The sequence below is a fragment of the Furipterus horrens genome, unplaced genomic scaffold (genome assembly GCF_987537825.1).
Source record: "Furipterus horrens unplaced genomic scaffold, mFurHor1.1.pri manual_scaffold_3, whole genome shotgun sequence".
NCBI lineage: Eukaryota > Metazoa > Chordata > Mammalia > Chiroptera > Furipteridae > Furipterus > Furipterus horrens.
The window spans coordinates 136,026,347-136,051,546 of NW_028327173.1; the positions used below are offsets into that span (position 1 = coordinate 136,026,347).

The 25,200-nt window shown below is 53.4% G+C and overlaps 3 protein-coding genes across 5 annotated transcripts; 1 reads left to right on the forward strand and 2 right to left on the reverse strand.

Moving 5' to 3' along the window:
- Window positions 1-803: 803 nt before the first annotated feature.
- ADCY4 (adenylate cyclase 4) lies at window positions 804-16,606 on the forward strand. 3 transcript variants are annotated; one of them, XM_090270195.1, is made up of 26 exons: window positions 804-908; window positions 1,211-1,416; window positions 2,577-2,774; window positions 2,905-3,066; window positions 3,691-3,840; window positions 4,281-4,429; window positions 4,507-4,618; window positions 5,319-5,446; window positions 5,597-5,755; window positions 6,002-6,134; window positions 6,333-6,506; window positions 9,018-9,061; window positions 9,204-9,290; window positions 9,429-9,498; window positions 9,821-9,918; window positions 10,579-10,663; window positions 10,758-10,895; window positions 11,494-11,604; window positions 11,855-12,039; window positions 12,245-12,329; window positions 12,787-12,945; window positions 14,843-14,989; window positions 15,288-15,395; window positions 15,512-15,626; window positions 15,898-16,052; window positions 16,136-16,606. In XM_090270195.1, the coding sequence occupies exons 2-26, from the start codon at window positions 1,258-1,260 to the stop codon at window positions 16,286-16,288; spliced, it is 3,264 nt and encodes a 1,087-aa protein (XP_090126321.1). In that variant the 5' UTR covers window positions 804-908; window positions 1,211-1,257; the 3' UTR covers window positions 16,289-16,606. The 3 variants fall into 3 exon arrangements, with proteins under 3 accessions (XP_090126321.1, XP_090126322.1, XP_090126323.1); XM_090270196.1 differs by having other exon boundaries at window positions 15,928-16,052; XM_090270197.1 differs by lacking the exon at window positions 15,288-15,395.
- A 1,135-nt stretch (window positions 16,607-17,741) lies between these two features.
- LTB4R (leukotriene B4 receptor) lies at window positions 17,742-21,641 on the reverse strand. Its single transcript, XM_090270199.1, has one exon. The coding sequence runs from the start codon at window positions 19,000-19,002 to the stop codon at window positions 17,947-17,949; it is 1,056 nt and encodes a 351-aa protein (XP_090126325.1). The 5' UTR covers window positions 19,003-21,641; the 3' UTR covers window positions 17,742-17,946.
- A 113-nt stretch (window positions 21,642-21,754) lies between these two features.
- On the reverse strand, window positions 21,755-24,036 carry LTB4R2 (leukotriene B4 receptor 2). Its single transcript, XM_090270198.1, has 2 exons — window positions 23,929-24,036; window positions 21,755-23,598 (listed from the first exon to the last, which is right to left on the reverse strand). Exon 2 carries the CDS (start codon window positions 23,576-23,578, stop codon window positions 22,502-22,504), a length of 1,077 nt encoding a protein of 358 aa, XP_090126324.1. The 5' UTR covers window positions 23,579-23,598; window positions 23,929-24,036; the 3' UTR covers window positions 21,755-22,501.
- Between the last annotated feature and the right edge of the window lie 1,164 nt (window positions 24,037-25,200).

Here is a 25,200-nt window from a genome sequence, read left to right on the forward strand (position 1 = left end):
AATCCCTGGGGCCTGGCTCCTGGGGCCCACTCCAATCTCAGGGCAGAGCACTTCCTCTAGAGTGGTCAAGACCCCACCCTACACCCAAACTGCGGGGATAGATGCTGTGGTGCTACTAACCCCCGTTTTCTTCTGGGCTACAGAGATTCAGCAGTTGGGTCCTGGGGAGGGGTCTCTCCATGGGAATTTGCAGACCCAGCCCATCTTGTGCCCTGCAGGGGATACCCCTCCAGTCTTTCCGGGGTCAGCCCCCACACTATCACCTTCCTCCACCGTACACATGCACATTGCTTCTGAGGTAAGGAGCCTTTTGGTTCTCAGCTTGTGTCTGGGAGTGGAAAACTATGGCTCCTCAGAGCAACCACAGACATGTCCCCTCCCACGGAGCAGGAGAAGGCGGGAGAACGGACAGTTCAGCTGGGGCTGTCCAGGCGCTACGCTAGAGACCGAGGGGTAAATGAGTGCTTGCTCCCAATCCTGACCTAGATCCTAGCCCCGATCTAATACTACGTTCATTCCTACTTTCTCACCAGCCTTCACTCCAGCGCTCCCTCAGCCTCCCCACATCCAAGAGTTCCACCTGTTTTAACACTTGCCGCTGAGTGGGCCCACCCCACGCACCTTTCCCATGGTCCTCATTCTCCTTCCTAGACGGGACTGAAGGGGGAAGGCGGCAGTGTCAGGAGAAACAATCAGAGTGGGGGAGGGGGCCTGGGGAGTCCCGCTCTGGCACGGGAAGGGCCGGGCTGTTTCATCGGGGAAGTGGGAGGGGGCCCAGGCGCCGGGAGGGAAGCGCCTGTCGCCCGGAGCTCTGAGCCACTAATTTAGCAGCAAGCAGAGACTCCGCAACTAGCACCCGGGCTCCCGCCCCGGGCCTAGCTCACTCAACTGCAGCAGCCTTGCAGGCGGTGAGTTGGGGAATAGAGAGAACCCGGAGCTCCGTGGCTTTAACCTCAAATCCTGCCCCCTGGAGATGAGGCTTTTGCTTGGGTCCCTCCGCAGACCAGGTTTGAGGGAGGAGAAGCGAAGGATTGGGCAGAGCCCTCACCGCTAACTGGAAGAACACTGGGAGCCGCTGGGTGTGCCTGGAAGGAGATGGGATCCCCCGAGGTTGGGGGTGGGGATGGCTGTGGCTTTTACCAGGTGAGAGGGACATAGTTGGGGCAGGCTGGGGCCCGCCGGCGGTAACCCTGACAGCGGCCCTCCCCAGCCCGGGAGTCTGCCCCGCGGCGCGGCAGCGCAGGAGGAGGGGAGACCATGGCCCGACTCTTCAGTCCCCGGCCGCCACCCAGCGAAGACCTCTTCTACGAGACCTACTACAGCCTGAGCCAGCAGTATCCGCTCCTGCTACTGCTGCTGGTGATCGTGCTCTGTGCGCTCCTGGCGCTGCTTGCTGTCGCCTCGGCCAGCGGCAGGGTGAGCGGGGCCTCTGTTGCCCAAGCTTCAAGGGTGGCGGGAGGGTCACTGTCTAGGGAGCATTTTTAGTGCTGAGGCTTGTGGGGGTCTTCTTTTCGGTGTGCTTTTTTTGCTGGGACCCAAGAAAGAAACCCCAAACCTTTCTATAGAGACTCTGAACAAGTCGCTTAACCTCTCTGGGCCACTCAGTCTCTGGTCTACACAGGGAGGTAACTGAGCCCTGGAGGCCTCTAATTTCTCTAAGGGTACTGAGAGACCCTATGAGGTCGGCAATCTATCAGTTCTAGGATAAATCCAACACCCAACATCCCATTTTCCAGGGTGGGGAGATTACACTGTGCCCCTTGGGAATCCGTTTCCTGGTTTTCTTTCCATCTTATTGGCTGCTGGGCAGTTTTACCCACAGACACCCAGAAGTCACCTTCCATCTGAGTCATTTAGCCCCAAAATAAACCGATCTCCAGTTTCTTGGGAGGAGGGGGTGAAATGGGGTCTTTAAATCCATTTCTGGAAACATCCTGCTTGAAGTTTTCTTTTCACTTTTTGGAGGCAAGGTGGGGAAAATTCTCTGGACCCAAGCAGTCCTTGCTAATTCACCTCCAAGTCCAGGAAGAGGTGGGACAAAGGGCGAAGATACTGGAGGCTGTGACGAGAATGCCGCCGGAGGGGCAAGGAAGGTTCCTGGCGCCCCCTGCTGCCAGAGCACTGCTTCGCAGGGCAGGGAATCTCCCGAGCAAATTGGCCAGATTTTGATGCACTCATTTCTAAGTGCCTTCTGTAAATTAGGGTTTTTCACTTGCTTCCGGATCCTAGGCTGGTGCTATTACTTCTGTTTGACAGATGAGAAAACTGAGGATACACACAAACGGCCAATATGGGGCCGGAGTCAGAACTTCTGGATAGATGGCCTATGGCTCAGCCGCCTCCGCAGCATGCAAGTGCGATATTAGGCTGAACCATATGAGATTGCTAGTTCTGTAGATTAAAAACAGATTGTCAGTAATTCATATGGTCCAACCTAATATAAATGGCAAGTGGAGGTGCCTTACCTCCTTTCTGTATTTGGGTTTGAGACACTTTTCAGAACTGGCCTGAGGGACTGCCCATTCTTTCTCTCCTTGCACGATCTCCCCAAACTCCATACGTGTCCCTCCCCACAGGAGTTGGCCTCAGACCCAGGCTTCCTGACCACGGTGCTATGCGCACTGGGTGGCTTCTCGCTGCTGCTGGGCCTGGCCTCCCGCGAGCAGCGACTGCAGCGCTGGACGCGACCCCTGTCGGGCCTCGTGTGGGCAGCGCTGCTTGCGCTAGGCCACGGTTTCCTGTTCACTGGGGGCGTGGTGAGCGCCTGGGACCAGGTGAGAGGGGTGGCAGGTGGAGTAGGAGGTAGAGGGACGCCCGGACCTCAAACTTGGCACCCAGACACCAGCAGCAAGCAGCGCAGCAGCAGCAGCCTGCAGCTTCCCCTTCCCCCTCCCCCTCCCCCAGGTGTCCTTTTTCCTCTTTGTCATCTTCACTACTTATGCCATGTTGCCCTTGGGCATGCGGGACGCCACCGCTGCGGGCCTTGCCTCCTCACTCTCACACCTGCTGGTCCTCGGGTTGTATCTTGGGCCTCAGCTGGACTCCAGGCCCGCGCTGCTGCCACAGGTGAGCGCGCAGGCGTAGCACGGGCTGCGCCCAGGGCCAGCTCAGCTGGGCACTACTTGGTTCCTCAAGACAGTCACCAACCGTTTGCTGAGCTCTGACTCAACCCTGGACGCAGGGCACAAACACAGATAGGCCCAGACTGTGCCCTCTTGGAGCTGGTCCACTGGTGCAGTGCCAAGCTTGCAGACACCAGAAGAGGGTTCTACGCCCGCGGGAAAGGAAGTTCGACAGGGGACCAGGGTGGCGGGGACGGATGTGCATGATAGAACCTTCTCAGAGAATGCAACAGTTGGAGCTTGAGTAGTTTTGAGCTGCTCGGTGTGTACGGATGGGGATGAGGGTATAGAGTGGTATTCCAGATGGAGGAAAAGTATATGCAAAGGTTTCTAGACCTAAGAAGCTATGTTGGTGCAGCAGCCAAGAGTTTAGAGCTGGGGAAGGCGGGGAGGGGTGGGGGGAGCAGGAGGGGTGGGTTGGAGAAGCACCACCTACGGATCCCACGATGTGGCACTCATTGCCACCAAATACTTGGGCCTCTAACGATAGTGCCCTCCTCAACCACACACATAGGCACCCCACCCCTACCCGGGTCTAGCACCCCCTGAGGCTGACCCTCACCCACAGTTGGCAGCAAACGCGGTATTGTTCCTGTGCGGGAATGTGGCCGGAGTGTACCACAAGGCGCTAATGGAGCGTGCACTGCGCGCCACCTTCCGAGAGGCGCTTAGTTCCCTGCACTCGCGTCGGCGGCTGGACACGGAGAAGAAGCACCAGGTCTGCCTGTACTGGGGGCTGGGAGGCACCCAGGCTCAGAGAGAGGGGTTACTTAAATCACACAACCAGGCCCCTTCACAAGCCCAGTGACTTTGGGCGAGTCACCTGATTTATTTCCTCCTTTGTCAAAAGTGGCTGTTGCCCACCTTGGAAGGTTGCTGGGAAGCTCAAACAAACTGAAGCTTGTTAAAGCCTTTTAGAACCTTATGACACTAAACGAATTCTAATTCTGGCATTGGTGCTGGGAGTTCAATCCCTGAAGGCGATCAGTGCAGGATGGGGTACTGGAGCGTAGCTATATGTGCTGGGGAGAACCTGGAAGACCACCCTGCGGAACACCTAGTGGGGCTGGAGAAGGGTGTGGGCTCCTAGGGGTTTGGGAAGCTGGGCTCCTGGCTTCAGGGTGCAGGAGTGTTGGTTCTCATTGTGACCTTCCTCAGGAACACCTTCTCTTGTCCATCCTTCCTGCCTACTTGGCCCGAGAGATGAAGGCAGAGATCATGGCACGGCTGCAGGCTGGCCAGGGGTCGAGGCCAGAGAACACCAACAACTTCCACAGCCTCTATGTCAAGAGGCACCAGGGAGTGAGGTAAGGGCAAGGATGGCCGTAGGGGAGGGGGCATGGGCTGAGACTCTGGCCTACTGACTGCAGTCTGCCCTGCCCAGCGTGCTATATGCTGACATCGTGGGCTTCACGCGGCTGGCCAGTGAGTGTTCCCCAAAGGAGCTGGTGCTGATGCTCAATGAGCTCTTCGGCAAGTTCGACCAGATCGCCAAGGTCAGAGGGGACCTCCCTCCCCAGCTTCAAACACCCCACTCTGGAGAGCCTGTTCCAAGGGCAATTCCTAATTTACAAGACCCCAGTCCCATTGCCATGTAGGCTCCCAGAAAGACCACTGAAAATTAGGAAACCCTTGCAAACATCCCAGTTAGGGAGCCACTCACCACATACCTCAAATCTGGAGGCACCTCTCAACATCTCACAGATGCCCCAACCACATCACCCCAAATATACTCAGAACCCCAACGCAGGTGTCTCTGGACACTAACACAAAATCTAGATATTCTGATGCACTAATCTTAGGAGGCCTTCCCAAAGGAAATCTCTGGCCCAGCCACTTGCTCAAACCCCAGGGATGCCCTCAAGCAATGTAATCTTGGGTCTCCCGCCCCCAAACACCCTCAAACCTGAAGCTACTTTTATATGCTCAAATCTGAATACACCCTACACATGCCAAAGTTGGAGGGAGCGACAGACATCCCAGCCTTTGGGAAACCCTTCTGAGAATGACACCTGCATGGGAGACCTCAGCCAGCCCTGCAGCAAGTTAAGGGAGTCCCTAGATCTGACCTAGACACTTCCAAGCTCAGAAGTTCTTCAGGAACACCATGTTTGCACCCACTTTTCCCAACTTTCTCCTGCCTACTCTGGCCTCTAATCAGGTGCCCCTCTCCCTCCTGCACACACACACTTTCAGGAGCATGAATGCATGCGGATCAAGATTCTGGGAGACTGTTACTACTGTGTCTCCGGGCTGCCCCTCTCCCTGCCAGACCACGCCATCAACTGTGTACGCATGGGGCTGGACATGTGCCGGGCCATCAGGTCAGCTCAGGGGGGTGGGCAGGAGGAGAACTGCGGGATGGATGTGGGAGAGAAGCAGGCAGAGTAGTGAAGTCTTCCTGGAGAAAGAGGGGTGTGGCCTGGGTCGGGCTGAAGACAGCACCCAGATTGTGCCCCTCACACCCTGCTCAGGAAGCTACGAGCAGCCACTGGCGTGGACATCAACATGCGTGTGGGCGTGCACTCGGGCAGCGTGCTCTGCGGGGTCATCGGGCTGCAGAAGTGGCAGTATGATGTCTGGTCCCATGACGTTACACTGGCCAACCACATGGAGGCGAGTGGCGTGCCAGGGTGAGACCTGGGGCTCCAGGAGGCTACAGCAAGGGCCTCCCACTTGTTGCCTCCCTTTTCATAGTTTCTCAAAATGAGCAGTCCCATTGGGGCTCAGGGCGAACCTGGGGTGCAGGAAGAGGGGAGCTGAGGGAGACTTCCTATGGCACAGGATCTTGCTAGAAGTCAGGTCTTCAGGAATGATCCTTGAAAGAAATGAGAGATTGAAGGCCCTTCCTCCTAACTCCCATAGTCTCCTCCTTCCAGACGAGTGCATATCACAGGGGCTACCCTGGCCCTGCTGGCAGGAGCTTACGCTGTGGAGGATGCAGGCATGGAACACCGGGACCCATATCTGCGGGAGCTGGGAGAGCCTACTTACCTGGTCATCGATCCCCGGGTAAAAGCTTAGCCTGGAACCCAAGAGCTGGCCCACCCTAAGCACCCATAGCCACAGCTCTGGTCTCTTCTCCAGTGCCAGAGATTGAGTTCCTGGGTCCTAGTGTGCATGTTGCAGGGAACGGGACACAACCTTCTAAGGGGTGGGGAGAATAGGAGAGGGTTTGTAATCTTGACTGTCAAGCCTCATATACCCCAGGCTGAGGAGGAGGATGAGAAGAACACTGCAGGAGGGTTGCTGTCCTCTCTTGAGGGCCCCAAGATGCGTCCATCACTGCTGATGACCCGCTACCTGGAATCCTGGGGTGCAGCCAAGCCTTTTGCCCACCTGAGCCACATAGAGAGCCCTGTGTCCACCTCCACTCCTCTCCCGGTATGTTCACCTCCATCATGAGCCCCAACTTACATAAACCCACCCCCACTGCCCAGTCCCAGCCTCCCTGCCCCCACCACCAGTGAGTCACCTGACGACATCCCAAGTCCTGAACTCCCTGGTCACCCAAGTCACTGTCCCAGGACCTTCCTTGCCCTCTTTCTAGATGACTGCCCTTTGAGCTCACTGCAGAGAAGATGTGAGATTCCCATAGACACCATGTCCATTGCTCCCCAACCTCCACTCAGGAAGCCCCTCCCCCAGCACCCCACTTCCTCGTGACTCTGAAGTCCATGCTCACACCCATTCCCACCAGGAAGTGTCTTTTTTTAACTCAATTCCTGTGACTGCATACTCTCTTCTCCCATCCCCACTAGGACTGGCAAGGTGAGGCAATTGGTTGTTACCCCTACTCTTCAGCAATTGTACACAGATAAAATAAGGTGACAGTGAAGTTCTCACATGGCTTTGAAGAAGGAAGTCACCAGGAGTAGGCGGGGTGAGGGAAGGAGGGGAGGAAGTAGGCCTGCCTCCTGTCTAGGGAAAGCTAGGGGCAGGGCCAATTACTGCCTGATCCTCAGCCCAGCACCTTTAGGTAACCACTGACCTCCAGCTGGTGGAGAAGCCTGGATCTCCCCTTACCTCTAGCTCTTAGGGTTGGCGCTTGATGAGGAATGACCAGAACCTTCATGCAGGGAGCCAGGCTATGTCTCGAAAGGCTTGCCCTGGGATTAGCTTCCTCAGCCTGCTCTCCTCCACCCTGCTGATCTTCTCCAAACCTGATAGGCGTTCCCAGCTACATTTCTGAAGATCTTCCCAGAGTCTTCTCTACTGGCAGACCTGGTTAGATTTATGGGATGAATCCAGGGTATCCTTTCCATTCCATCCCTCTCCTTTTCCATTCAGCAAGAAAGCAGGCCAAGAGCAGTGACCACTGGGGAGTGAGGGGACCTTGGCAGCTGGGGGTCAGAGGAGAACTTCATTTCAAGCCTCAACATAGAGTAAGGGAGAGGTCAGAAGGGCTAAGCTCACAGTGGGGAGAGGAACCCAAGACAGAGCTGACTTGTAGGATGAGGCCTCCAGGATGGGGGTTGAGTAAAGGGGGTGTTGCTGGGATCCCAGGGCTGTGAGACAATGTTGAGTGCATCCCCGTGGTGTGGATGCCCCGCAGGACCCAGGCCAGACCTTTCCAACCCCGACTAAGATGTAGTCTAAGAAGCATCATGGTGGAGTAGGAGCCCCTTGTTTCATAGATAGGACCTGACCAGCCCAGAAATTCACTTCTCAGCCCCTGAAGTTCCAGGGTCTCAGTCACATGTTAGAGATCCTGAGAATCACAATCGGCTTAATCTTATACAATGTGGAACGCTGGGGAGGTGGGACCGTGTCTGTGCTGGTAGATCCCGTTCATCCAGTCACTGCTTCCATAATTTTGAGCACCTGCTATGTGGCACACACAAGGCTAGTTCTTGAGAAGACAAGTAAATAAGATGGTTTCCCTCTTTTTAAATAAATTACAGACATTGTGGTGGTGGTGGGGGGTGCCAGGTACTTAGGCCCAGGCATACGTAGATGCATAGATGGGTTCATACCTAGAACATGCCTCTCACTCTTTCTCTGTCTCCGTCTTGGTCTCTGTCTCTCCCTCTACCCTCACATACATAAGGTTTTGGTTGTGACCCTGCTTCCTTCCCATGAGCCCAGGGGATCAGGGAAGAAGGTCACCAGTCCTCTTGCCCTGGGCCCTGGCTGCAGCATTTCACCCTCGTCCTTGGTCCTGTCCTCGCCCACATCACTTGCCATTTGTTTTCTTACTTCTGCACACACTGTGCGGTACTTTTGGTGCAGAAGAGAATGACTATCATCAAGTTTGTTTCTCTTCCTCTTTTCCTTTCACCTCCACTTTGATTCCTGTCCCCACTACCTCCCAGCCCAGCCTGACCATCACAGAAGGTCAGAGGGGAGTCAAACTGTTACTGTATTGTCACTTCACTTCAATTCACACCAATAAGGATTTTTTGGCATCCCAGGGTAATAGGAAAATCCCTGACGTTGGCATTGTGTAGTCCTTAGGGAAAATGAGACACAAAGAACCAACAATCACTCAAGCCTATAGAAGATACAAGGTTGCCTTGTGATAGAAACTAACTATGAGGAAGTCAGAGTATGAAGACCCTGGGAGTACAAAGAGTCAGGAGGGAGAGCATTTCAGATTTCAGATTTTGTTCCCTCACATATTTGTCAGTTTGGCTCAAATAAACTCTTACAAAAATTTTTAAAATAAAATAAAAAGCATCAGGAGGAAGCTTTAAGGAGCAAATGTGGTTTCAACTTTCCCTTAAAAACAGGTGGAATTTGGTGGAGAGAGAGAAAAGTCAGAGGCAGGGGAAACAGCCATATCAGATGCTCCAGGTCAAAGCTGTGTGTAGATATGGAGGGCCTCGCTCCAGAGAGGCTCCAAGGACACTGACCATCTTTCTTTCATCCCTTCTCCCTGTGTTGTCCCAACAGGAGAAGGCCCTGGCTTCCTTCAGCCCCCAGTGGAGCCTGGACCGGTGAGGAGGCCCGAGCAATTTTGACAGTAGAGCTGTCTGAGTGACCAACCTCCATCCTCAGGGTGGGGATGGGGGTCACTCCTGCTTTGCCCAGATGCTTTTGAGGGTCTCCATGGTGACAAGCCAGGTTTTCATGGAACAGGAGCCGGACACCCCGGGGACTAGATGATGAGCTGGACACCGGGGATGCCAAGTTCTTCCAGGTCATCGAACAGCTCAACTCTCAGAAGTATGGAAAACAGAAGAGGATTGGGAGGGCTGGAGGGCCTGGGCTCATGTGGCGGGGTATGGGTGGTGTTCCCCTGATGACCTGGAGGGCAGGGAGGGTCTTTCCTCTCTGGGCTCACTGCTCCCCACCTCCCACCAGGCAGTGGAAGCAGTCAAAGGACTTCAACCCACTGACACTGTACTTCCGAGAGAAGGAAATGGAGAAAGAGGTGGGCTGTGGGGGCTGGGGGGCCATCAGAGGATGCCCCGTGGTCCCATCTCCCCTCCCCAGGTCTGCTCAGTTTGTGATTCTGGGAGTGATGGAGGGGCTTGTGCTTCTCTCTAAAAGGAAAGTCACCCTCTAGGTTGAATTACTGAGTGGTGATGGGAGAGAGGAGGACAGCTCCTTGGAGAACCCGAGGTGGCTATACCTAGAACTGAATGCAGGGTGGGGCCCTGAGGCCGGGGGACCAGCTCCTGGCCTGCAATTGACACCTTTAAGACATGAGCAGCACTGGTGACCCTGTCTCCACCCTGACCCCTCCCTTCCAGTATCGACTTTCTGCACTCCCCGCCTTCAAATACTATGCAGCCTGCGCCTTCCTGGTGTTTCTCTCCAACTTCATCATCCAGATGTTGGTGACAAACAAGTGAGACAGCCCCAGAAAAGGGAAGCCCTGATTCTCAGAAAATGGACCCTCTGGTTCTTTCTGATCCCTGACACCCACTTTCTTCTTTTGCCTACTTCCGCTTGGCACTGACCCACAAAGGAAATGGAAATATGTGTTCTGGGGAAACATCATAACCACAGCCCCTGTTTACGATTGTACATCCTGTGGATTTCTACATCCTGCGGACCTGAGCATTTTCACATGCCTGTGTCTTGAGTCTAACATTCCCAGGAAGGAGGCTTTGTTCCCACTAAGAAGCCCAAATCTCACAGCAAACATAGAAAGGAGGTCCTCACTCCCAGTCCATTGCTAGGAGGGGCGAGGACTTGTTTAACGACACTCAGCCAGGTGAAAGAGCTTTGGCTTCAAGGCTCGGAGACCAGCCTGATGCAGCCTCAGCCACTCTGCAGCCCCCCACCCCCAGCTCCCTTCCAATATAGTTCCCCTCCTGTTAGTTCCTATGTCACCCAAACACTGCCCTAGAACCCTCAGCTTTCCCATTTCATCATGTAATGTTTTTTATCAGCCCAGACCCCATCAGCAGCCAGTTCAGGACCCCAGAGCCCATTCTCCCCATGTCTTCCCACACACATGGAGCCTATTGTGGTTCTTCAAGGCCTCACTCTTGTCTCCTTTTAGGCCCCCAGCACTGGCCATCACCTATAGCATCACCTTCCTCCTCTTTCTCCTCCTCCTCTTCGTCTGCTTCTCAGAGCACCTGACGGTGAGGTGGGCTGTGGGGCGGAAGTGGAGAGCTGGGATTCTGACCACAGCCTGGTCCCCACCCCATGGCTGAGACTCCCATGCTCCTTCCACAGAGGTGTGTCTTGAAAGGCCCTAAAATGCTGCACTGGCTGCCCACACTGTCCGGCCTGGTGGCCACACGGCCCGGACTGCGAGTCGCCCTGGGTACCGCCACCATCATCCTCATCTTTGCCATGGCCATTGCCAGCCTGGTGAGGGTAAAGGGGGCCCTATGCAATCCCATCAGGGCACGCTGGACCTGCCAAGGCTGAAAGGGGACCCCTGGATTTGGGAGGGCAGCTAGACTAAGGCCAGGGGATGCTGGAAATTTTGAAAAAGTAAAGAAAAATGACAGTCACTTATGATCTACCACCTGGGCATAATCATTGTTAACATGTTGGTACATATCCTTCCTATATATTTTTTTAATATAGGCAGATCATCATTACTTAGCTCGCTTACTATGATTTTGTAGTGGAGTTTGGCTAATTTTTCAGAACTTAGAATCATTCTTAGAATTGTATCCCTGAAAGGCACCTTAGGAATCATGCCCATGCTCAGACCCAGAGAGGTTGAGTTGCTGGCAAGAGATCACATAGCGGATCCTTGGCAGTCTAGTGTTCATGACACCCACTCCCTGAATCCTTGTTCCACCCACCAGTGAGGGGCCTCACCAGCCAGAAATAGTGAAATCCGCTCCTTTGAAGGAGTCTGGCCCTGACTTACCCCTGGGTTAGCTGAAACCCAACACAAGCCACCACTGTACCCAAGGAGCTGCCTGCCCACTTCAGCTCCTCATGTCCTCTACAGTTCTTCATACCGGCAGCATCAAGCTGCCCTTTCCGGGCTCCCAATGTGTCCTCCATGGCTTTCAACCTCTCCTGGGAGCTCCCTGGGTCCCTGCCTCTCATCAGCATTCCAGTGAGTGTCCCGAACAGCCCTGAATCTTCTCCAGAACCTTCCTTGGCTCCTCCCCCACATCCTTAATTGATGAACACTCCATCCTGCGGACTGGAACAGACATAGTCACACTTGGTGTGCATCTGTGTGTCTGACACCCCCGTGCTCCCCAGTTAGGACTTGGGATGGGCAGGACAGGAGCCCTCAGGTGGCCCCCACCCCTGCCTGTGGGACATGTCCCACCGCCTGACCAGCCTGTCTGGCCCCACAGTACTCCATGCACTGCTGTGTGCTGGGTTTCCTCTCCTGCTCCCTCTTTCTGCACATGAGCTTTGAACTGAAGCTGCTGCTGCTCCTGCTATGGCTGGCGGCCTCCTGCTCCCTCTTCCTGCACTCCCACGGCTGGCTGTCCGACTGCCTCGTTGCCCGCCTCTACATGGGCTCCTTGGACGCCAGGTGCACATGGCCACTGGGGGGCGGTGTCCAGGCCCTCTGGGACTGGCTGAGGTGGGACAGGGCAGCACTGTCCTCACTTCACTGACCTGAACCACCCTCAAGGCAGAGCGGGAGGGAAGCTGAGGGCTCCATGGGCACTGGGGGCAGGGGGAGGCCATCGTGAAGGGGCAGGACAAGAGACAACCCTGACGCCGGACATCCTCAGGCCGGGAGTGCTGAAGGAGCCCAGACTGATGGGGGCTATCTCCTTCTTCATCTTCTTCTTCACACTTCTTGTCTTGGCTCGGCAGGTAAGTCACCCAGTTCAGCCTTCCAGGGCCTCCCTATGAAGAATGAGGTGGGGGTCCCTGTATTTGTGTCTTGGTCTCTCTTCTCCTTTCCTTAATCTGGTGTTCCCAGGGTTGAGCCCAAGTGGTGTACCCATTGAAAGCTTCTAAGTGAAATTTTTTGTTCCCTTTCTTTGTCCTTCACTCCCCAAGGAGAGTGCCCTCAAATTCTCACTTCCCTCCTCCTCCCCACTCCAGTCTAGGAGAGCCCATGTTTAAGAAAAAAATTGCTGCCAATTCTGCCCACCCTAGTTGGAATCTGGTTTCAAGGTCGTCTCCCCAGGGCTAGTTGCACCTTAAGCCCTTTCTCTAAATGGTGAAGTGGTGTGGTTTTAGGCATCATGGAGCTGGGGGGTGAACACTCGGGACCTGGGATTTTCCCTGCACTGTGTCTTCCGACGGCCCTGGTGACCTTCCCCAGAATGAGTATTACTGCCGCCTGGATTTCCTGTGGAAGAAGAAGCTGAGGCAGGAGCGGGAAGAGACAGAGACGATGGAGAATTTGACTCGGCTGCTCTTGGAGAACGTGCTTCCTGCACACGTGGCCCCCCAGTTTATTGGTCAGAACCGGCGCAACGAGGTGACTCCCCATCCTAGGCACCATAGGAACTAATTTCAGATGAAAGTCTTAGACCTTAGCCCAGCCTCTCTAGACTCCCCCAGAGTGGATCAGGAAGCCACCCAAGCCCCTCCATATCCCTGTCAGGTGCCTCCCATTTTCACAAAATCTTAGGCTCTGTTTTTGGTGTGCACAGAATCTCTGCATTCCAAGTTCTTAGGAGGAGTGTTCTCTCCAACTCAAAAGCATTCCAAACCTTTCAGAAGCTTTGTCAAATGCTGATGAGAGATGTGTGGAGGACAGAGCACACCCACCTCTCTAGACCTGCACTGTAGTATGGTAGCCATTGACCATGCGTGGTCATTTAAATTTAAATCAGTCAAATGGAAAATTCATGTGACAACATGGAGAGACCTAGAAGATACTATGTTAAGCAAAATAAGTAAGACAGAAAAAGACAAATACCATATGATTTCGCTTATATGTGGAATCTAAAGAACAAAAAAATGACAAACGAAACAGCAATTGACCCATAGATACAGAGGAAAAACTGTTGGCTGCCGGATGAGAGGAGGTTTGGGGGCCTGGGTGAAAAGGGTGAAGGTATTAAGAAATAAAAGTCAGTAGTTACAAAATAGTGACAGGGATGTAAAGTACAGCATAGGGAATATAGTTAATAATATTGTAATAACTATGTATGGTACCAGGTAGATACTAGACTTATTGGGGGATAACTTCCTAAATTTTATAAATGTCTGCACTATGCTGTACACCTGAACCTAATATAAAATAATATTGAATGTCAACTGTAATTGACAAAATTTTTTAAAGGTGAGACTGAGAAACCCTAGGCCCATACTTTTAACCCCATGACCTTGCTGTGTTGCCCCAGGTATGCTGTGTAATTTTCAGGTCTTGTAAGTAAACCTGTATCTTAAGAAAAGAAAATAAGGAAGGAAGAAAGGAAAAGAAAGAAAGAAAGAAAGAAAGAAAGAGAAAGAAAGAAAGAAAATTTAGTTCCTCAATCATACTGGCCACATTTAATGTGCTCAACAGCAACAGCTGCACGTGGCTAGTGGCCACCCAATTAGACAGCACATATATAGAACAGTCCCATCATCACAGAAACTTCTATTAGATGATACTGCTCTAGATTGTCAAATAATCTTGCTATTGTCAGACCATCAGAGGGTCAGAAAGTCGCCCACATATCTGTACCATCTTATTTGTTCCACTACCACCACCTCACCCTCTGCTATGGAAATGCTCTTGGCCTGTATTGAGCAGTGTTGAAAGAAATTGTCCAGATGTCATTTTACAGACTTATGTCCCCACAAGCTGCTGTCTGCTCTCAAGATCAAAAGTAGCTCTACCTCTGGTATCTTCTCTTATAGACATTGGGAATCTTCTAAGTGATCTTGTTTCTGTCTTCACATTGGCTACTCAAAAGCTCAGACAGAATCTAGGACTAACATGTGTTTACTAACCCATTTAGTGAACCAACCTCAGATCTGATTTCATCTTTACCATCTTACCCTTATTTTTCCTTTGCCCTATTTTCCCTATTATGGCTTTACTTTATCTTGCAAATTGTAGATCTTCATAAGATGATTTAATTCACTTAACACCTTTCAGCAATAGATAGAATATAAAAATAATTCCCACCGACATGATCCCAGTTCTAGAAGTGATTCCCTTCACATGGCTGTGAGGTGATCTTGACCCCAAACCTGTATCCTTCCTGGAATCACAATAAGACCCAATCTTTGACTCCTGAGTCACATGCCTAGGGTAACCTAGCCCTCCTCCTCCCTCTCCTTCCCAATCTTTCTTACACAGAGGTGGAGGCATGGGGCCACAATAACAGGAGGGGAAAGAACATGGCTTACAGCCTCACTCCAGCCTCTTGCCCTCCCAGGACCTCTACCACCAGTCCTACGAGTGTGTCTGTGTCCTCTTCGCCTCAGTCCCAGACTTCAAGGAGTTTTACTCTGAATCCAACATCAACCATGAGGGGCTAGAGTGTCTGCGGCTGCTCAATGAGATCATTGCTGATTTTGATGAGGTGACAGTCCAAGGGTCCCCCACATCCTATGTCTGAGACTCTAGAATTCCCCACCAGTACCTCCTAAATATTTTGCTCTTCTGGCCATGAGGCCCAGTCTGCTCTCTTGAGCCTTCCCTCCCCTCTGATGCCCCAGCTCTGCCTTCTTCAGCCATTCTGTTCACTACCAACTCTCTCTCCTGCCACCACCCTTGACCCCACAACTGGTCGTTAGTCTCCAAAGACCTGGGGCTGGGCTTTGGGGAGAGAGGAGGGAGAGAGCAAGGGAGACTGGGGACACAGCCTCCTCTCTATACAGCTGCTCTCTAAGCCCAAGTTCAGTGGGGTGGAGAAGATCAAAACCATTAGCAGCACCTATATGGCAGCTACAGGCTTAAATGCCACCTCTGGACAGGATGCACAACAGGTACAGCATTCCTTCCTCACCTACCAACCCTCGCCTGGGCTCTCATTGGTAGGTCCATAAATGGACCTTATTCCTGTGCCCTCATTCACCCTTTCTGGTGGCTGGCCCTTTTCCAGGATGCTGAGCGAAGCTGCAGCCACCTTGGCACCATGGTGGAGTTTGCAGTGGCCCTTGGGTCTAAGCTGGACGTTATCAACAAGCACTCATTCAACAACTTCCGCTTGCGTGTGGGTAAGGGCCTTCCCTTACTAGGGTAGTCTGGGACCGCCTCCTCATCTTCCCAAGCTCTGCCTCCCCATGTCCTCTGTTAGCTTCTCCCAGCTCAACCCTGGACCTCCCTCTTGAGCTCCCTGAAGATGGAGCATGAAGCTGCTGGGCCAAGAGCTATGAGGTGCACCCACTCCCTTCCCCACACTCCTCCAGCATCACACTCCTCTCTTCTAAGGTCACCAGGCCCTTCTCCCTACTTCCTTGAACTTTTTCTTCTCCTCTCTGTCCTCAGATCACCCCCATTTTTACCAAATCTTGCCAGGGTTGAACCACGGACCTGTAGTGGCCGGAGTGATAGGGGCCCAGAAACCACAATATGACATCTGGGGCAACACGGTGAACGTGGCCAGCCGCATGGAGAGTACAGGAGTCCTGGGCAAGATTCAAGTGAGGGAACCACATTGAAGGCATCGGGGCAGTAGATGAGGTTAGGGCCACCCCCATACTCCTTCACCCTCCTCCAATTGCAGGTGACAGAGGAGACAGCCCGGGCCCTGCAGGCCTTAGGCTACACCTGCTACAGCAGGGGTGTTATCAAGGTCAAAGGCAAAGGGCAGCTGTGCACCTACTTCCTGAACACGGATTTGACACGAGCTGGACCTCCCTCGGCCACCCTAGGCTGAGACCCCACTCCCTACTCTTCACCTCAAAGATCCTCAATAAAGAGACTGGTATATCTGGAGCAAATTGATGTGAAAAGCTGCTGATACAGCTTCTGAGACCACCTCCATGCCTCTCAGCAGGACTGCTTTTTTCCCAGGTCAGATTGAGTGTTTTTGTGTGTGTGCAAGTGTGAGTATGAGTGCATGGAAGGGAATGATTCTTTTTCACAACCTCAGGAAGAGAACTGCCTCAGCCTCCTGTCTGCCTGCCAACCTGATTTCAGTATTTTTATAAACCTTGGATTTATAAAAGATAAAGTATAAAGAATTTTAGCCATATGACTGAAAATACGGATTTGTTCTTTCCTGCTCCCCACCCACAAATACTGGGAGGAATCTCCAGGAAGAACGTCATTTGACCTTTATTCATTCAACACTAACTAAGCACTTATCATGTCCTTACTATACGCGTGGGTGACAGGCCTTGGAAATGATCTTTTAGGTGCCTCTCCCCGTTTCAGCTGCTGTTCTAAAATTGACCCACAATGCTTTCCAGTGAGGACCTGTAGACAGTTTTCCTGTTCTCAGGTCCCCTTGCTTCCTTCTGCATCCTTCTGCTCAGGTGCTGATATTATCTAGGTCTTGAAGCATCCATGGTTCATTCCCCTGCTCATATTTTGGGGTCTGTGAGAGATATCTTGATACCCTAGCTTTGTTGCAAATGTTGCACATGGGTTTTTGGTTTTTCTTCTAGTTGCTCTTTTATTTATGGGAAAAATTCAAAAAGTACACCACTGCCACTGCTGCTACCATCTTCCTAAAATGGTGTCAGAGCAGCGGCTCTCTAAGACAACAGCCATTCCTAGGAAAAAGTGACTCATCCACCTGCACTTTGGGGAGTCTTCATTTCCTTAGTGTGACCACAGTCACAGAGTACCCTCAGCCCCACACTGTGCTAGAGTGTGTTTGGGGGGCTGGCTAAATGCTGATGTTAATTCCAGGGAACAAGATCTACTGACTTGGTTCTCAGATGAGTCCTCCTTGGGAGATGGAGGGAAGAAACACAGTCCCCTAGAACACCACGACTGAGAGGATGAAGGTTAGTACCAGGAAGTTGGAGCCATGCTTACAATGATAACTATCACTGGCTTCAGGGTAGAGGTCCCAGAGCAGTGCTAATTTTCTCAGAAAGTCGGATAAGTCAGGGAGTCTGGAGTGATGAGCCAACATGGGTGGTCTTCCTTGGTCAGCTCCTTCAGGAATCTGCAAACCTGTGTTGTTCTAAGTATGATCTGCAGGCTACCTGTCTCAGAATGGGGGAAGGGGATTTGATTTCTATGTCTGTCTTTGTGTCCCAGAATTGAAAATCATGGGAAACTAAAGGATGTGCCTCTCAACTATGGAGACGGACCCCCATTAAGACACCCAGGAGCACCTCAGTGCCCTGTAATACACATGTCACACACTCACAGCGTTAACCCAATTTCAGACTTGAGTTTTAATTGCAAAGCTGCCCAGGGAAGCCAAGACTCTGCCCTTACTTGTCCCTCTCCTCCCTCTTCTTCCGCTCCACTCCCACATGATGTGCAGAATTGGGTCAGGCCACTGTGGGCGCAATTTTGCCAGGGGGGAAGCAAGTGTTCTACTACCACCACTCTCCAGGCCCAGTTCAGCTCACTTCACTCGAGAGGTTCGGTGGAGACAGTGAGGCTCTCAGCTGGGCCAGGCTCAGGAGGGACGGGAGCGTCCTTCACTGTCCGGCCCAGGGTGACCCCACGTCGGGTGCTGGACACCTCGGAGCCGGTGGCTTCCAACAGCTTGGCAACGAAGCCCACGCCGGCTGAGCGAAGCAGGCCGCCACCGGCACACGCGTACAGCAGGGGATTCACACTGCTGCTCATGAAGGCCAGCGCGATGAACACATAGCGGGCCAGGAGCAGCCGCTCCCCCACGGGCCCCTGTCCTGCGGCCATGCCGGCCAGCGCGCGGCCGGCCTCGGCCAGGTTCACTAGGTGGTAGGGCAGCCAGAAAGCGGCGAAGGCCAGGATGATGAGCGCCACCAGGCGGCCGGTGCGGCGGCTGCGGCGGAAGCGCCGGGCCTGCAGCCTGCGTCCGATGTCTGAGTAGCTGGCCACCACGGCCATAAAGGGCAGCAGGAAGCCCGTGATGGCCTCGAAGAGCAGATGGAAGGCCCTGTGTCTTTCGTTGGGGTACTTTGTGAAGCAGACCAGTCTCTTGTTCGGTGGTGCCAGTATCACCGTGCGATATGCGATGATGGGCGTGGCCAGCAGAACTGACACCACCCAGATGCCTGCCAGCAACCGCCAGGCAAACGCCTTGGTGCGCAGCTTCTGGGACACAAAGGGGAGGGCCACCGCCAGTGAGCGGTCCAGACTCATGGCCGTGATGAGCAGGACGCTGGCATACATGCTGACTCCGCAAACATAGTGGAACAGGCGGCAGCCCTCCACTCTAAAAATCCAGGTGCCTCGGGCCAAGGAGTGGAGGAAAAAGGGGGCAGTAAGCAATACCGCCAAGTCAGCCAGGGCCAAGTTCAGCACCAGCAGGGCAGTGACAGAGCGCTTTCGCATCTTTACCAGGATGCTCCACACCACAAAACTGTTGCCAGGGAGCCCCAGAGCCAGAGCCACTGATAGTAGGATGATAGCCAGCAGAGGGATGAACGTGACACTTACTGAGGAGGGTGCTGCAGGAGATGTAGTGTTCATGGCCATTGCAGGGATCTGGAGGTTAAGGTGGACATGTGCATGAGGGTAGGGGTCCAAGAGTTTCCTGACACCTTGGACACATATAGCCTGAATCCTCTAGTCCTAGTCTTTCTCCAAATCAGCAACATCAGATGGACCTTTGCAATATACTGCTCTCATCGCTGGGAACTAACTGACCTTACGGGATCCAGCTGAGAAGAAAGACTAATTTCCTAACTGGGCCACAGGGCCCCTTCCTGCCCATAGACCAATTGCAAAATACACAGTAACAGCAGCAGTAGCATTTCAAGACCCCTCTTTTCCTTAAGAAACCCTCAAACCCAGAGCCAAATTTGGGGGGAGGCAGTCCTTACCAATACTGCACTGCTCAAAGGGCTAATTCCTCTGTCCCTTGCCCGGTCCTTAGCCCCCTCAGTCCCACTGATATCTTCCAATTCCCTACCCACTCTCCCCAGAGATGCCCAAGGTCCACCAGGAATAACAGGGATGGGAAGAAATTGATGGAGAGAAGTACAAATCCTCCCAAGTCCTTTTACCACTGGTCAGGCTCTCTTCAGAAATTCCTTTGTACCTTCTCTCATGCCCACACTATGTCCCTCTACCACCTCCTCTACTCCCAGGATCCTTACTTACAGGCTTTGCTGGGTACTGGTTGAAAGCTGGTGCCAGTCCCAAGGTCAGGGCACAGTGGTGTAGCCTATCCCCAGATCTGTCTCAGTGCCAGGGGTCTGTCTGGCTCCAGGTCTGGATGCTGTCAGCTAAGTCAGCCAGAGAGGAAGTACCACAGAGCAGGGGTAGGGGAAGGTACATCTTGGGGGTGGGGCTGAAACTCCTGAACCCTCCCTTCACTAGGAGGAGGGATATGCTTTGTGTCCCAAAGAGGCCAGCAGGGAGGAGGACCCTCATGGGTGGGGCCAGATGTAAAGAACCCAAGAAGGGGCAGTGAGAGAGAAAAGAGGGGTGCAAGAGGGAGTATGCTGGGGTGTGGTCTCATATGCAAGTCTAGACTGGATAATTGAACAGAGTAATAAATTGTGTCATATAGGAGGAGGAGGGAGGGAAGCCAGAGAGAGGAAATGGGCTCAGATTGAGAGGGCGGAATGTTGAGTATATTTTGTGTGAACAAGTAGATTTTTAAATAGTAAATGTAGGTTAGAGCTGTGGTTAGGTTCGAGGTTTGGGTTGTAAAATCATGACTTAAATAGGTCAGCAGCTTGTTCCCGGCTTGGGTTCAAGTATGAGTGGAGTTGTGGGGAGAAGTCCCTCTTGCGGCATCCTAGTCCCTCTCCTGATTTAAAAGGATTGGTTCCATTCTAGGTTAATCAATTGTCCCTTTTCCTGGTAGAAGCCAAAGTCCAAAGGGTCTCCTTACTATCACACAGAATGTCAATTTCTTCCCCTTCCCCCAACCACTTGCCTTGTGCTTGCCCATCTGGCTACCTTGACACATGAGTTTGGATTTAAGATCTGGGCACTGGGCAAGGAGGTCAGCACCACCTTTTTCCTGCCTTCCCAGAGCCTACTGCCCAGTCCCACCTTAAACACACAAAGGAAGTAGAGGCTGAGCATAGGGAACAGGAATTAGAGAGCGTGGGTGGTGATGCTTCATGCCTTCCCTGGCAAGAGGGAAAACTGGGGGCTGTGGAAAGGGAAACAGCCCTCCAAAAGTGTCACTCCTTCCCTTCCTCCTCTTCTTGAACTCTCCTGCAGAAGCTAAGAACTGAAAAGTCTTTCCTTCAATTGACCTCCTGCTTCTCTTCCAACTCTGTCACTCTCAGGACATTTTCAGAGTATAACGGTGCCCCCCACTTTCTCTGCTTTGAGAAAAGCCAAGGCAGTATTCACCCAGTGGCTGTCAGGTACAGGATATGATGAAAAGAAATGGGCTGAAACCGCAGCAAGCAGGCAAGGTTGAGAAAGGGCTTTTGACCACAGATGGTGTGTGAGACAGGGAATATGTAACAGAGGAAGTTAGTGATCCTCTCCCCCAGCGCATGAGGACAGAAAGAAGCCTCTGCAGTCAGTGTATCAGTATGGATGCTTCTGACTCAAAGCTCAGGGGCCAATCAGAAGCCCTTCTGACACAAGCTGGACTGTCTTTGCCTCCTCCCCCAGGCTGCTCCCCACATTCATCTCTGTCAGTGGCCTTTCTTCCTCCACCCCAGGCTAGACACTCTAAGCACAAGTGCCCCCCCAAGTCCATAGCTCCACTCCCAACCCTAGTTTTGGTGGCCCTGGTGTGACCCTGACCCTGAGGACTAGTTTCCCTTTGTTCTCTCTTGGCCTCTGCCTGGGTGGTATGAATGGTCACTAAAGCAGAACCTAGGGTAATGGTCAGCTTGACCAGAACTCAGATAACCAATCATCTAAGTTTGCCAGGAACCGAGGGGACTGGGAGAAGAGACTTCCACTGCTAAAACTGGGAAAGGCCTGGGCAAGCCAGGTTGAGTTGGCCACCCTAGTGACAACATGTGTGTGCATGTGGATGTCCCCTAACAAGAATCCCATCCTGCCTCCCCAAACTCAAAACTGTTAGGATCCAGAACAGTTTTGAGGCCCAGATGTAAAGAGATTCTAAAAGATGGGGGCTGGGAAGTATTGGGAAGGGCAGGTAAGGAACAGCTAGCAGTCTTGGAAGGAGTCAAGACTTGGCAGAGAGAAAAAGGAGAAGGGAGAGGTGGCACCTTCCTGAAAATTTCTTCCTGCCCTCCAAATACCCACACCATTCTTCATACTCCCTCATCTCCAGCCCCCAAACATCCTCTGTGTGAATGAGTGCCTACTTCTGGGCTCCTTTTTGAATCAGGTGACTTTGAGGGGAGAGTTGGATTCAGAGAGTAAGCTGTGTCTCAGACTCCCAGGGCTTCTCTCCCACTGTGCCAACCGCAAGACAGACAGAAAAACTTTCCTTTCAAACTCCATACATTGAGTTTCACCTTCCAGAGCCAGTTTCCCCCCACTTGGCTCTTACAGTCCCCAGAGAATGGATCCCATCCCCATCCCACTTCCAAGCACCCATACCTTTCCTTCCTCTCTCTCCCTTTATTTACAGGGTGGTTGTACGGGTTGGCCTGAGGGAAACAGGCCACCTGGGCTGGAAAAGACAGGTCAAGATGCCACTGAAGGCTAGCCCTGCCCAGATTTGGCCTGACCCAGCAGGGAAACCAAACCACATGGCTTCCTTACAATCAGGCATGCTGAACTAGCAGGGGAGCACACTTAAGCCATGGTGTAATGGCTGCAGAAGGTCTTTCACAATATGTACTGGCAACAAGTTAGCAGCACTGGCACATGGGCACATGCCAACCTGCAAGTGCACAATGTTCATTAACATGAACCATCACCCCTACACAATCCCTCAGCTTGGAGGAAACTCGGCCTGCCCCAGGCATATAATAATTCTTCCCTCACGGATCCAGACTAGTCAGGATTCCCAAACGCTCAGGAGTGGTTCTCCGAGTTCTGAGGGGTGATGGAAGGGAATAAGGAAAAACAGGATTTGGTGTCAAGGGTCCCATTCCTGACTCTCCTTTGCCACCCCGCCCCCCGGGTCTCCATTGCCCCGAACCTGCCCCACCACTTTGAATCGAGAGGTAGCTCGGAGCTCCAAGGTCCCTTCCCTAGAGCGGCCGCCTCCTCGGGCCTCTCCGGAGCCCTCAAAGAGCCGCATGAGAAAACTGGGACCTGCGCGGGGCAGCAGATCCCCGGCAGTGAACAGGTAGAGAACCGGGTTGATGCTGGAGCTGAAAAAGGCCAAAGCCGTAGTTCCAGCCCGCGCTGCCTGGCCTGCGCCGCCTACCTTCGCCAGGGCCCCTTCGGGTGGAGCCAGCGCAGCCACCGCCTGTACAACGTTGACCACGTGGTACGGGGCCCAGAGCAAACCGAAGGCGAGTACAATGGCGCTCACTAGCCGGCCCACCCGCGTGCCATGCCTCCCGGAGCCCCAGCGGGCTCCCCGCAGCCGCGCTAACGTCACGCTGTAGCAGCCGAGCACCAGCCCGAAGGGCAGTACGAAAGCAGTCAGAGTCTCCAGGCCCAGGTGGATGGCGGTGTGGGCCCGCGACGGGTGGCACAGCTGGCACAGGCTGTCCCCCCAGAGTTGGCGGTAGACGGCGGCTGGGGCGGCGAGCAACAGAGCGGTCAGCCAGACTGCAAGCAGCAGGTGGCGGGCCAGGGCCGGGCTACGCAGCCGGGGCGCCAGGAAAGGGCGGGTGACCGCGAGGCAGCGCTGCAGGCTGAGCAGGCTGGTGAGCAAGACGCTGGCGTACATGCTGAGCGCACACACGTAGTACACGGCCTTGCAGCCCACCTGGCCCAGCGGCCACGCCTGCCTCACCAGGAAGGCCACGAAAAGCGGTGTGAGAAGCAGCACCGCGCCGTCGGCCAGCGCCAGGTGCAGCACGAGAGTGGCTGCCAGCGGTCGCCCCCTTGCAGGCCGCCAGCCCGCCAAGCTCCACACTACGAAACCATTGCCGGGCAGCCCCAGCAGTGCTGCCAACAGCAGGAAGGCGGTGCCTGTGGCCCGTGAGGCCGGGGAGCTCAGCAGCGTCTCGTTCCCAGGAGGACGGTAGCAGTCCGCCATCCTTCCGCACCTACAGGGGGCTGGAAAGAGCCATAGAGGCATTCAGGAGGTGGGGTAAAAGCCCACGGTACCCCTGCTGCCAGGTGAGAAGGAATTGTGCCTTCTCCCACTTCCCTGAAGCCTGCTCTCTTCTGTCTGGGAGACTTGGCTTCTTCAGGGGCCCCAGCCCCAACTCAAACACCTCTTGGAACCCAAATCCCCTGCTCTCAGCTGACTTATCCAGCCCTGACTCCCAGGCTGTCAGCACTTCCACCTCCACTCCTCTACTCTTCTTTGTCCAGCCCCATTCTTTATACCTCAGGGCAAAAGTGAGTGGTGGGGAGTAAAAGCACTAGGGCAGATCTACTTACCTAGCTAGGAGCTAGCAGGATGGGGGCCCACAAAGGGCCTGGGAGGCTGAAAGGCAAAGCAGCAATGGGCTAGGTACCTACTCCTGTCCTGTGCTTGTTAGGTTTGCAGAGAGTGAGGCGAGAATGGGGAGGGACAACATGGGGCCTTTCCTGTGCCCCTCCCTCACCCTACTCCTTCCCATCACTAACATGTCCAGGCGTGTGAGGTCCTGCCTCCTAGGAAACAGGAAAAGCTGAAGGGGTGCAGATAAGCTTCCCTGGTCATGTAAGTGAATGAGTAAAGACACTGCTGAATCCTGACGCTGGGTCCTGCTTCTGCGCTAATCCCTCCCCCAGCTCTTGTCCCAGTCCCCCCAATTCTGCAGTCCTATGCTTCCTCCCTGTTCTGCACTCAGCAGAGAAAGTGACCCAAACTACTCACTTCCCCTACTGTTCTTTCTTTTTAATTTTTTTAAAGATTTTTATTTCTTTTACTTTTAGAGGGGAAGGGAGGGAGAAAGAGAGGGAGAGAAACATCAATATGTGGTTGCCTCTCACACACCTCCAACGGGGGACCTGGTCTGCAACCCAGGCATGTGCCCTGAGAATCGTTTGGTTTGCAGGCCAGCACTCAGTCCACTGAGCCACTCCAGCCAGGGCCCTGCTGCTCTTTCTTTGCCTGTTTCTAGAGTCCTGACCCTGCTGAACCCCCTTTTCCCTCAGCTGCCTGCCTCCCCTTTTCACCTCTTGCCTGGGGCCCTGCCCCAGTCACCCCATCCTCAGGGCTCTCACTGGGTCATCAATGGCAGCTTTCAGTGTAAAGCATGGTGCTAAGACCTGTGGGGGAATGCATGGAGGTGTAGGGGGGTATAACCTGCCTGAGGAGTTACAGTGCACAACCATGAAGAGATCACATTACTAAGGCTGCACCAGGATACAAGACAAGAAAAAAAGTAAGACATGCTGAAAAAAAGCCTTCTTTGAATGAAGAGGTCAAGCAAAGCTTAGAAATGAAGAAATTTGAGAGGACCCAATAAATTGATCAATTTGAAGGAAGGGAAAAGACCTCTGTCAGTCAACAGCCAGAACTCGGGGGTTCTTGGGAGCCAGGACACCAATATCATCTCCATTTGCGTTCCCTCCAAAGCAGAGTCTGAGTTAAGAGCATGGGTACAGGTAATCCTATATTTGGGAGATCAGCGTGGAAAGCAGGAGAGCAGAAGAGAGGGAAGAGGAAAGCCAATAAGAGTGTTATGGAGCTCCTTCAGTAGGCATCAAGGATGTCTAAGAAGT